General features: G+C 44.0%; 1 protein-coding gene across 1 annotated transcript in view; it reads left to right on the top strand.

Annotated features, from left to right (window-relative positions):
* LOC121370151 (Na(+)/H(+) exchanger protein 7-like) overlaps positions 1 to 12986 on the top strand; it is a 67097-nt gene that overhangs the window by 24409 nt on the left and 29702 nt on the right. The window contains exon 5 of the mRNA XM_041495269.1: positions 1824 to 1905. Within this exon, the coding sequence (XP_041351203.1) occupies positions 1824 to 1905 (82 nt within the window). The remainder of the gene's footprint in view (positions 1 to 1823; positions 1906 to 12986) is intronic.

Raw genomic sequence — 12986 nt, 5'->3', positions numbered from 1 at the left:
AACATATAATATGTAGAAATATCTATGCTGGTTTTAATTTACAAAACGTTTCTGGAGGGAGGGGGACAATCAATTTCTAAACCCAAATTTATTGTTCTTAAATTTGGATGCTTGATGAAACAGTACATTAATTCATCGCCGTATGCAATATTATTGTACTAATATACTAAATATAGGCACTATTAAAAACAATCTCGCTCCAACCAGTGCAACACGACTTGTATGTGCCGTGGTATGTGCTATCCTGTCTGTGGGATGGTGTATATAAACGATCCTTTGCTACTAAAGGAAAAAAGTAGCGGGTTTTTCTCTAAGACTAAATTTCTAAATTACCAAATGTTTGACATCCAATAGCCGATTATTAATAAAGCTAGGTGTTTGCTAGGTGGTGTGTGGTTATGTGCATGATGGTGTGAGGATTACTTCACATTCAAGCTTTATATCAACTAGCAATAGAAAAGAAAAAACATACCACGTTACTGCTGTCGGCTTTCACAACTGTGGACAAACAATGTATTGTCAAATGTTTTTTTAGTTGGGAATTCAGACTCGTAACAACACTGTACATGCTTTGAGAGGGAAGCAAGATTTTGTAATTTTATTTGACAATGAATTAGGGCAGGGCAGCGATAATCAGGGTCGGTGCGACAACAAACATGGCAAGGCGGCACAAAGCAGGTGCAGGTCGCAGCGCCCCTCTATTTATTGCTAGCTAGAACACTGCTTTACCACTGGACTACGTCTTGATGTGTATCACAATGCATATCATAATATATTAATTACAGCACCATCAACTGATTTAAGGAAGATATTTTGTAAAATAAAGAATATAGAATGATGATACAAGATGAAGTTTATTATTTAAAACATGAACTATATCTATCATTTCGGTGTACAAAAGTTTATTTAATAATATATCAGCTAGCCTTTCCTTTTATAACATCTTTAAACACAGTTAAGAAACTTTGTTTTGCTTAACAACACCACTAGAGCACCTTGGTTATTAATCATTGGTTACTGGATGGTCATACATATGGTAATTTTGACAGTCATAGAGAGGAAACCCGCTACATTTTTCCATTAGTAGCAAGGGATCTTTTATATGCACCACACCGCAGACAGGACAACACATACCACAGCCTTTGATATACCAATGGGCCCACTGGCGGGGATCAATCCCAGACCAACAGCACATCAAGCAAGCACTTTACCACTGGGCTACGTCCCGCCACAGTCAAGAAAACTAATTATGAGATCAGAGTTTGCGACCGACTTGAACTTAAAAAACAGACATTACTGAGGGTATTGGTACAGGTGGGGTGTATGATAATACATATAATATGTATCGGTACAGGTGGGGTGTATGATAATACATATAATATGCATCGGTACAAGTGGGGTGTATGATAATACATATAATATGCATCGGTACAGGTGGGGTGTATCATAATACATATAATATGTATCGGTACAGGTATCGGTATGATAATACATATAATATGTATCGGTACAGGTGGGGTGTATGATAATACATATAATATGTATCGGTACAGGCATCGGTATGATAATACATATAATATGTATCGGTACAGGTGGGGTGTATGATAATACATATAATATGCATCGGTACAGGTGGGGTGTATGATAATACATATAATATGTATCGGTACAGGTGGGGTGTATATCGGTACAGGTGGGGTGTATGATAATACATATAATATGTTTACCCTTTAGTTCATAATACATCAGTATACTGATACTACCGTACATCCCTAGTTATAAGTGTGTGTAAATCTGCATTGTTTTGTGTGTTTTAATTCTAGGATTATACTCGAGGCAGCATACAGTCTTCATGATCCAACATTCGCAGAAAACTTTGGGAGTGTTCTGCTTTTTGCTGTTGTCGTGAGTTTCTTTTTCACTCTGCTGTTATCAGTCACCTTCCAATCCAACCAGATGGGTACTATGGGTTTCAGCTCCATCTGTCTGTCTGTCTGTCTGCCCTTTTTTTTTTGGGGGGGGGGGGGGGGGGGGGGGGCAATTGAAAGTCTAATAATTACAAGATGATCCTATTTTAACCATATTACTTTAACATGCATATGTATATTAATATTACTTTTGCTTATTTAAATCTGTTACATAACTGGCGTCGTGGCAGGCCATCGGTCTACAGGCTGGTAGGTACTGGGTTCGGATCCCAGTCGAGGCATGGGATTTTTAATCCAGATACCGACTCCAAATCCTGAGTGAGTGCTCTGCAATGCTCAATGGGTAGGTGTAAACCACTTGCACCGACCAGTGATCCATAACTGGTTCAACAAAGGCCATGGTTTGTGCTATCCTGCCTGTGGGAAGCGCAAATAAAAGATCCCTTGCTGCTAATCGGAAGAGTAGCCCATGTAGTGGCGACAGCAGGTTTCTTCTCAAAATCTGTGTGGTCCTTAACCATATGTCTGACGCCATATAACCATAAATAAAATGATTTGAGTGCGTCGTTAAATAAAACACTTCTTTCTTTCTTTCTAAATCCGTTACATGTATGTTTGGTTGTTTAGCCACTGTTCCCAATGAATTTGATAAATCATGCGAGAAATTATGAATTAAAAACAAATAACCATGAAAATGATTTGGACTTAGCTTTTGCTGTTCAAATTCAACTACACAAACTAAGCCTTTCTTGTGTGGACTCTTGCGCAAGTTTCCATAAGTGTAGACATGCTTGCACAGTTGAAGATATACATGCAGCAAGCTTGCACATGCTTACACAAATAAAAACATGCATGCAGCAAGCTTGCAAATTACTGACTACCTTACGTGAGCTAAATGTTAGCTTTCAAATAGCTTGCATTGCTTGTACTACCTTGTGACTACAGTACGCGAACAAACCATAATTGCGTCTAGACGGCGACTCCGACAAGTTAGACGGCGTCAAGACTAATGGGGGGAAATTGAAAAATTCCTGTTAGACGGCGGTCACTGCAAACGTGCACGAGCTACTTGATTTGAGCCTCTGACCTTTTTCTTCTTGTCAATTGCGGCTACTGTTGTTGTTAGTTACACTATGTTATGAATTAAGAAAAAAAAAATATATATTTATTTCACGTGGGTTTTTTTTCAAAATCACGATATAGGCCTACGTGTTTACAAGGCATTTGCACTACACTGAAAATAATAACTAAATAATACATTTTGATTGACAATTAACCCTTGTAAATCGTTCAAAGGGAAACGATTACAATAAGCAAACAATAAAAAGGAGTGTATGGAGAAGGGAGAGTTCTTCGGTTTACTAACAAAAGAAGTGAAATCGAGAGAAAAAGGGGGAAAGAAAGAATAAGCTTGGTTTTGCGTATGTGATGTTTGGCACATCAGCGGAAAGTTCATTTCATTTGTGAGGGGAGGTCGAATCTGTTTTTACGTTTACTGTATTTAAAAAAGTAAAATAAATAATAATGAAAAACAATAAATTAAAAATGTTTTTAAAAGGATTGGGAGGGGGGGGGGATACTGCGAGTTAGATGGGAAATTAAAAAATATATAAATATTTCAAAATAATGTTTGCTTTTGTCTACGTGACCATTGTCACGGGCAGCTATGGATGTTGTCTAATTTGACAGAGGGGAGCAGGTTTCCAGGTCCGTAGGAACAATATCGGGGGGAGGGTGCACAACTTCTAGCGGGGGATTTCGGTCATAGTGTGGAGACTGGACACAAGTCATATTTTTACCTTTATTCATTTTCGTCCCGTCCCCCGTCCCACCCCCACCCCCGCGGTCCATCTCATTTATCACGGGCCTGTGATGTCGAATCTGTTCGCTGGTCTATTAGTATGTTTTATTTACTTTATTTTTTTAGTGTCTTCGTTAAATTTGTCAAGTCTGCTTTGAAATTGCCCCGTGTCCATGTTAAGTGTCCCCTACTGTGATTTTAAATTTCATATTAATGAATATATCTTCGACTCGGCAAGACGACTGGGACGGTGCAGTTGAAAACGCCAGTCCTGGGAGAGTGGCAGTCGTCCTACAGGCGGTGCAGGAAGTGTGAAGTGGTCTTGTGCCGTGCCCCGCATCGGCCATACATATCTGACGCATTCATATACTTTAAAGATTTATTTCACCCATGCTAAATCTTTTACTGGTTTATATTTTGATTTTTTTTTAATTGATTTTTTTTAGGCGTTACAATAAGTACAAAAACTAAATAATAAAAGACTACCAAGAAGAATCTGGTATATTTTGAGTAAAATTGCATGTCATTCCCATTTTTATCCAGCGTTATATTACTATCAATGGAATAAATGTTAATATCCTAAAAGGTACCGACCTAATAGTCCTCATTCTCCCACTTTTCCAGTTACTCTGTTCAGAAGGCCGGAAATGTGACACTTTAACACCTGAAATTCAAACTTCTCTCAGGAAAGCAGGTTTAGACCGTGAAATACATTTATTTTCATCTCCCTGGCCATTGAACCAACACCATGCCCCCACCCTCTCCACCCTTTCAAATACACTCCATGGTCATTGTTATAGGCTATATCCCTCCCACCCCCTAAAAATCAAAATAAAACATCTCCACTTCAATTTTATTATTTATAAATATGTAAGAGGACTGCCACTGTTCCAAGATTGGATTGACAAAATGAAGCATGTTCGTGACCGCAGTCCTTGCAATATCAATACAGCAGATAAAAAACAAAAAAACAACAACAACACAACAACAAACAAACCAAAAAAACAACAACCCTGTATTTGAAATCCAGTTAACAAACTTGTCTTTATGTCATAGTCTGCACATGCACATGTATGCAGGTGTTCATGTGTATTGCATCGCAATCAGGTGTACGTACATGTGTTCTTACCATCTCTCCATACAGACCACCAAAGCAAGTACAAAGCTACACAGCAAAGAGCCAAAAAAACATATTGCGCAATGTGTATTCAGTTCAAAGAGTGTGCATGTTCATGTAAACATTTGAAAATCATACTATTATTATATGTATTAAAAAAATACATTAAGGTAAAACATTATGTGAGATACATACAATTATTCATTTAAAATTATTCATTTAAAACATTAATGACATACGACTATCTAAAACATTAATGACATACGACTATCTAAACTGTATATGCATATTTAAACTGTTACGAATTAATCTTACCATAACTGACATATAAACATGATAATACAATGATATATAACATTCTGGTCAATAAAAATGACAAAATAGGTAAATGTAATTATAGTAAAAATACTTTTACTACTAGCCGATACTATAAAATGAGATAATATTACCAAACCCGTGAGGTTTAAGATGTTCCGTTCAACCATATCCACCGTCACTTATAGACTACTGTAAACCTGAAGTTAAAATAACTTCTTTTAAACGGAGTAAATAAAATACATATTTTAAGATAAACCCTTTTACAATTATTAATTCCAAATACTCAAAGGAAAAGAAACATGTATAATATAAAGGGAATAACTTTAATAATAAATAAGTTACTTTAAATATTAAGCAGAATACCCAACTTATACATTTATCTTCAAACATTGCTAATAACATTACTAATGTTACTGTTTATAACTTTAATTATATTTATTGCATTATATCACAGTGAATGATGTCCCTATCATTGCAATATATAATTAGAAAATTTGTTTCTAATTTTTATTATTATTCATACTTACCTAGTGCTAGCACAACAATTATGCTATTCAACCTGAGTCATACCTAAACACTGCAGAATTCTCTCCCTTGCTGGATATACGCAATGCTATCCTTGCACGGGCTACCTGTAACTTCATTCTCGGTTCAAAGTCCACCCACCGAGGGAAAGCCTCATAGGGGTGGGTGGGAGGTATAGTTTGTTGTGCTAGCACTAGGTAATTATGAATAATAATGCGAATTAGAAACAAATTTTCTAATAGTCTTATTCAACTTACTGTGCTAGCACAACAAATATGCTATAACGGACGTGCAATGACATCGTTAGAGCACGTGAATTCAACATTAATGGGAGGAGGTAAGAAAATAGAGGACTTACCCGTACCCAAAAAGCTCCTTTGAAGTAATGACATGGAGATAGGATGAACCACGACATACGGTAACAAGGAGTCAAAAAACTTTTGGGAATAAAAAGGGGCTTCCCAAAAGAAAAACTCATCCCCATGAAAGGGAGGAAAAACATCTCCCCAGGGAGAGGAAACGATAGACAACACTACAAAAAAACCCATCCCTCAGAAAAGGGTGGAGTGTTAAACATGTCCGAAGCGTGAATCGATGGCAGTCGGACGGAAAGAGGTCGACCCCTTTCCATTGCTCTGCGCACAGACACGACATGTTGAGCCGCAATGACTGTCTGGATCCTACGCGTACCGTCAGGACCAACCGCCATATCCCGGAAATAGAAACGGTCAAAAGTGTGCCGTTCTTTCCAAACCCCTGCATTCATGACCTTTATAATATCTAAAGAGTCATGAAAATTCAGGGAAGCAGAAATGGCTCGGATCTCATGTGGTTTAACAGAGAAATTCCGTAACACATGATCACCCGCCATTTCATATGCTAGCTTGATGGTAGCTGCTATCCATCGAGACAAAGCATTTTTTGTGACATCACCCGGCCTAATGGTATAAGAAATAAACAATCTCTTTTTACCCTGCCGCCGGTTTTTCGTACGCTCCAAATAATACTTCAATGCTCTCACCGGGCAAAGAAGTCTATCCGAGCTATCAGATGACAGTGTACGAGATAAACTGTGAATGACAGTAGGTGGAAACTCTTCCCCCGGAGACTGGTTTTTAGCAACAAAGATAGGGTCGGTACATAAAGTGACAGACCCGTCCGAATTGTAATCAACCAAGTCATGCAAAAAAGCATGTATCTCACTGATCCGACGACAAGCTGCCAGTGAAACCAGAAACAGAGTCTTCCACGTCAAGGCACGAAGACTAGCAAACCTCAACGGCTCATAAGGCGCACCCTTAAGAGCATGTAACACCAGAAAGACATTCCATTTTGGAATAATGGAAGGTCGTTCAACCGTGGATTGTAATGATTTAAGTAAATCATGCAACACCAAGTTAGTAGAAAGTCACGACATCCACACTGTTTAAGAGTAGTGAAAATCGCAGCTCTGTGACTTTTCACTGTCGTGACTTTAAGTTTCCTTTCTTGGACCAACACCAGAAAGTACTCCGCTAAATCGTTGACAGTAGGCGATAAGGGATCGAAATCCTGTGCGTTCGCCCAACGAACCCACATACGCCAGTGACACTGATAAACCGACTTGGTAGATTTGCGCTTTGCTGAAGAGACGAGATGCGCAATTCTTGTCGAAAAACCTCTGCGTCGCAAGGAAGCCCTGATAACCTCCACGCGTGAAGCCGGAAGACCTCCGGCTTCGGATGCCACACCGTCTGACTCAGTCGCTGGCTGAGTAGATCGGACAACACTGGTAACCGGAACGGGACTGCCACTAACAGTGACAGGAGCTGTGGAAACCAGGGCTGCGCCACCCACAGAGGAGCTATCAATGTCACGTGACAAGGTTCCTGGACCACTTTGGTCAACACCTTGCCGAGTAAGACAGGAGGAGGGAAGGCATAAAAATCCAGTCCCGTCCAATCCATACTTAACGCGTCGTACTCCAACGCCAATGTGTCCGGTACCGAGGACATGAACACCGGCAATTGGTTGTTCAACCGTGTGGCAAACATGTCCACCTGTGGAATGCCCCACACCCGAAGAACCGCTGCGACCACCCCTTTGTTCAACATCCACTCCGTCTGAACAGGGGTATGTCGACTGAGGGCACCTGCTAACACATTCACAGATGAAGGAATGTGTTTCGCCCACAGAGTGGTCCCTAGTTGGTCGCAGAATTCCAAAATCGCAAGAGCTTTGCGACTCAAAGTCTCCGATTTGGTTCCACCCCAACGATTGAGATATGCCACTACCGATGTATTGTCGCATCTCAACAGAATTCGACGGTGTCGAAGAACACACCGGAAATGAAGACAGGCACGATGCACTGCCTCCATCTCCAAACAGTTGATATGAAGCTTTCTCTCTGAGAGATTCCATACCCCTGAAATGTGTTGATCCAACAGATGCGCCCCGTCCCCGTGCAGCGACGCATCCGTGAACAGGATCAGATCCGGAGCAGGGGGGTGCAACGGAACCGATAGGGACATGCACTTTCCGACAGGCACTCCTGTATCGGATGAGTGAACCATGGGCCCAGAGGCACTATTGTGTCCCAATTGTGACCGTCCCACCGTGGGGACAAATGCCACTGGAGTGGTCGTTTGAATCATCTGAACCGCACGATCAATGAGGCCAGAGATTCGAGGTGGCCCAACACCACGTGGAGAGATCGTACCGTAGTACTTTGCTCTCCCATCAAACATCGCGCCGACGTTTGGAAATTGTGGATACGCGCATCGGTGGGACGAACCGACGCTACCACAAGATCGAAGACCACTCCGAGATATGTGAAAATCTGAGCCGGCGTTAACAGGAATAAAACCCAATTGGAGGATCATGTCCAAAACCAACCCGACATTGGTCTGACACTCCTGTTGCGATGAAGCTGGGATCAACCAATTGTCCAGATAGGTATGCAATCGAACCCCTAATAAATGAACATGACCTACCACCACTTTTACCACACGTGTAAAAGCATGGGGACTCGTCGCCAAACCGAACGGGAGCACACGAAACTCGTACGCTTTCCCGTCGATCAGGAAGCGCAGAAACTTCCAAAACGCCTTGTGCACCGGGACATGGAGGTATGCATCTTTCAGATCAATCGACGCAGCCCACTCCCCAATTTGAAGCAGATTCCGGACCGAATGAACCGTTTCCATTTTCATGGAAGGAACATCGACGTAGACGTTCAGTGGCTTCAAATTTAGGATTGGTCTCCATTCCCCATTTTTCTTCTCTGGATGGCCCCTTTGTCGAGAAACTTGGCAATCATACTCTCCACTAAAACGCGCCGATCCGCGGACGGTAACGGCGGCATTCTCGGAGTGGAAGTAAGAGGGGGGCTCGAAGAAAAGGGTATTTTGTAACCATGTCGAACGACCGACAGAACCCAGGGGTCGAGACCAGGCAGCTTGCACCAATTTCGAAGGAAATGGTGGAGCCTGCCCCTCACGGGTATGGTTGCTAATGGTACCTCCGAAAGCAACTGCCGATCGTTCACGTACCCTCACCCCAACCGCTTACCACCCGTAGGTGCAACGCCTTTGGTGGAGAACGGAACGCAGTATGACGTTTGTGTCCTCGCTTAGCGGAAGACGGGTTGTTACCTGGTTGCCTCCTAGTGTCAGGAACCCTAGGGATCTGAGCCGACTGTAAAAAGGCAGCCTTTTTCACAGGAGGAGGCTTGAACCCCGAAAACGTGGACCGACGTTTACCAGAGGTTGAGGGTAGAGTGTTTGGGACTGGTCGCGACAAATCCTTGTCTAGGACAATATTAAAATCGGGACCAAAAAGTAAATTTTCCCGTACCGAACGTGTACGATAAAACCTCTTCGCAACGTTTGACGCACTCAAACCCGCCAGGTAATGGTCACGCCGTAACAAAAGACTGTTCGCAAACAATCGGCCAGATAACTGAGCGATATGCTTAGAGGCTTTTGACGCAGCCTCCAAACAGCCTTTCGCCATCGTGGGAAGGCTCTCGACAGCCTTATCCAAGCCAAATAGGAACGTACCTAAAGGGTTATTAACCTGGAACATCGACTTAGCCAGCCGTTCGAACGATTCCAGATCCGCGATTGGCAATGACACATGCGGCGATGGGGAACAAGCGGCTCGGACACTAGCGGGAACGACCGCCGGATGTTCGAGAAAATCTGCCCCCAACGTCTCATAGAGTCGGCACGAAAAATGCGTTCTCCTGTTAAGATTTTCCCCGTAGGCAGTGCCGTTGGGTACTCATCAACACCCACTCCCAGGATACGATCACTGCCAGTGATCAACACATCAATGTCACAAAGTGAACTGTGCACCTCCTGTGCAATTGGTCACGAGGAGTGACCAAATTCAAAGAACGGTTCCCGAAGGAGACACCCTTGAATGTAGGCTGGGCCTCAACCTGAGGTATAGCGTCCCCGCATACCTGTCAGACCAGGTCCCTGACAAAAGCCAGAACCGCTGGATAATCGCACTCCTCCTCTACCTCCGAACCGAAGTGAGAGAGCTGGGTCAGTGACAGAATCCAGTCCAACCGACGCTTCCTCTGAAGCCAGGTCACTGTCCACTGGATCCCGAAGATCTATATGGACTCCTCCCCCTAATCGAGACGCCCCTGGGGCAGCGTCTCCCGAGACGGAAACAATAGGAACCGAACGACAATCCCTAACTTCATCGTCAAACTGCTGTCGAGACGCAGTTTCTGCTGGTTTTGGCGGAAAACCGGGGGGGGGGGGGGGGGAATGGGAGCCGTACCCGACAGTCCCGTCTGCGAAAGCAATGATCCCAACTGAGGCGAAGCGTTCAAAAATTCCACAAAACTCCGAAACAACGTTTCCTGAAAGCCTAACGGTCGTTCCTGCACCAAATGCGGAACGGTCGGAGTTTGCGGCCACAGAGTACCCCCAGCCGAGGGGTATCTGCGCGAACCTCGTCCTCTATCGAGTAAAGTCGAAGAGGTAGGGACCAAAGACGGTGCAAACTGAGGAGATGTCCGTTGCTACCGAAGTCACCGGACCCTTGGGGTAAACATATGCAAACGGAGGACCCAAACGGGATGAGTCCTCCACCCAACGGTAAACATCGGTCGGGATGCCATCAGAGAGGGATCCCGGCATCAGAACAACTGGCTCAGTTCGAAGCAAACTGGCAGAACTCTCCTCGGGCCTTGAGAATGCTGAGGTGCCGAAGCGACTGTCAGCAATCGAAGGCAAAGTCAGGGCCACCTGCTCTGCGGACGAAGCAATGGACCTATGCACAACAGAGTGCATGTGCTCGGTAACCGATAAAGTCATCAAAACCGGTGCCGCGACGACTCCACCCTGCCCCACTTCTGTTTGTAAAGGTAACCGTAACGACGATGGCGACGCCCGCGACGAAGCCACACAAACAGAAGAAGGTGCCGTCACTAACGAAGACGGCTCACGTACCACAGTCACAATAGGAGTCCGGGGGGGGGGGGGGGGGGGGGGTGCGCTCCAGAAGTATCTGTAACTGTACTCGTAACACGGACCGAAGAAGAAACACCCTTGTGTTTCCCCCCTTTCCGGACACTTTTCGAAGTGTCTACAGACTTATGGGACCTACCCACTAAGTCCAACTTGCCGACTACTGCCGAAGCAGACGACAAGATTTTGCTGGTACCCGAAACCTGAGTCTGCGAACCGAACCGAACCCACTGGTCAGGAGACCACGTGGCGCAGATCTCACACTGACGGTCTTGAGAACAAGACCGACAGTCCGGACACAACACATGTGTGTCTTTACGTCATAAAGGAAATGGACAACCATCTCGCGCACAAACTTTCCGTGCGCTAGCTGTCAACGAACTCGCGTCGGACATGGTAAATTCAACACAGAATTCCCAACTACCAACCGTATGTCAAGTTCCACCAAAAAAACAAACACAAAATTACAAGTAAAGAAAACTTTTTGCCAAAGCTTAACAGGTGTTAACAGGTGGACTGCAGAAATGAGAATGAAGTTACAGGTAGCCCGTGCAAGGATAGCATTGCGCATATCCGGCAAGGGAGAGAATTCTGCAGTGTTTAGGTATGACTCAGGTTGAATAGCATATTTGTTGTGCTAGCACAGTAAGTTGAATAAGACTATTATGTATTAATTAAAACATTCAAAATTGCATCGATCACCTTGCATTTATCAGTTAAAATATTTGTTTTCATGAGATGAGTTAAACATTCTACCTTTTGTTGCCACTCTGGTAAAGCTACTTGAGACATACTAAAATCTCCCGAGGACATCCAAGATGGCTTTTTGGATATCCGTGTCGTAGTCTGGGTGGTACTGGTGGTGTTCTTGATAACACACGAGGAGAAGTCTGGGTGGTACTGGTGGTGTTCTTGATAACACACGAGGAGAAGTCTGGGTGGTACTGGTGGTGTTCTTGATAACACACGAGGAGAAGTCTGGGTGGTACTGGTGGTGTTCTTGATAACACACGAGGAGAAGTCTGGGTGGTACTGGTGGTGTTCTTGATAACACACGAGGAGAAGTCTGGGTGGTACTGGTGGTGTTCTTGATAACACACGAGGAGAAGTCTGGGTGGTACTGGTGGTGTTCTTGATAACACACGAGGAGAAGTCTGGGTGGTACTGGTGGTGTTCTTGATAACACACGAGGAGAAGTCTGGGTGGTACTGGTGGTGTTCTTGATAACACACGAGGAGAAGTCTGGGTGGTACTGGTGGTGTTCTTGATAACACACGAGGAGAAGTCTGGGTGGTACTGGTGGTGTTCTTGATAACACACGAGGAGAAGTCTGGGTGGTACTGGTGGTGTTCTTGATAACACACGAGGAGAAGTCTGGGTGGTACTGGTGGTGTTCTTGATAACACACGAGGAGAAGTCTGGGTGGTACTGGTGGTGTTCTTGATAACACACGAGGAGAAGTCTGGGTGGTACTGGTGGTGTTCTTGATAACACACGAGGAGAAGTCTGGGTGGTACTGGTGGTGTTCTTGATAACACACGAGGAGAAGTCTGGGTGGTACTGGTGGTGTTCTTGATAACACACGAGGAGAAGTCTGGGTGGTACTGGTGGTGTTCTTGATAACACACGAGGAGAAGTCTGGGTGGTACTGGTGGTGTTCTTGATAACACACGAGGAGAAGTCTGGGTGGTACTGGTGGTGTTCTTGATAACACACGAGGAGGAGTCTGGGTGGTACTGGTGGTGTTCTTGATAACACACGAGGAGGAGTCTGGGTGGTACTGGTGGTGTTCTTGATAACACACGAGGAGAAGTCTGGGTGGTACTGGT

The sequence above is a fragment of the Gigantopelta aegis genome, chromosome 1, assembly GCF_016097555.1.
Source record: "Gigantopelta aegis isolate Gae_Host chromosome 1, Gae_host_genome, whole genome shotgun sequence".
Classification (NCBI taxonomy): Eukaryota; Metazoa; Mollusca; class Gastropoda; order Neomphalida; family Peltospiridae; genus Gigantopelta; species Gigantopelta aegis.
The sequence above is the reverse complement of the archived record's forward strand: the minus strand, read 5'-3'. Positions and strand labels throughout refer to the sequence as shown.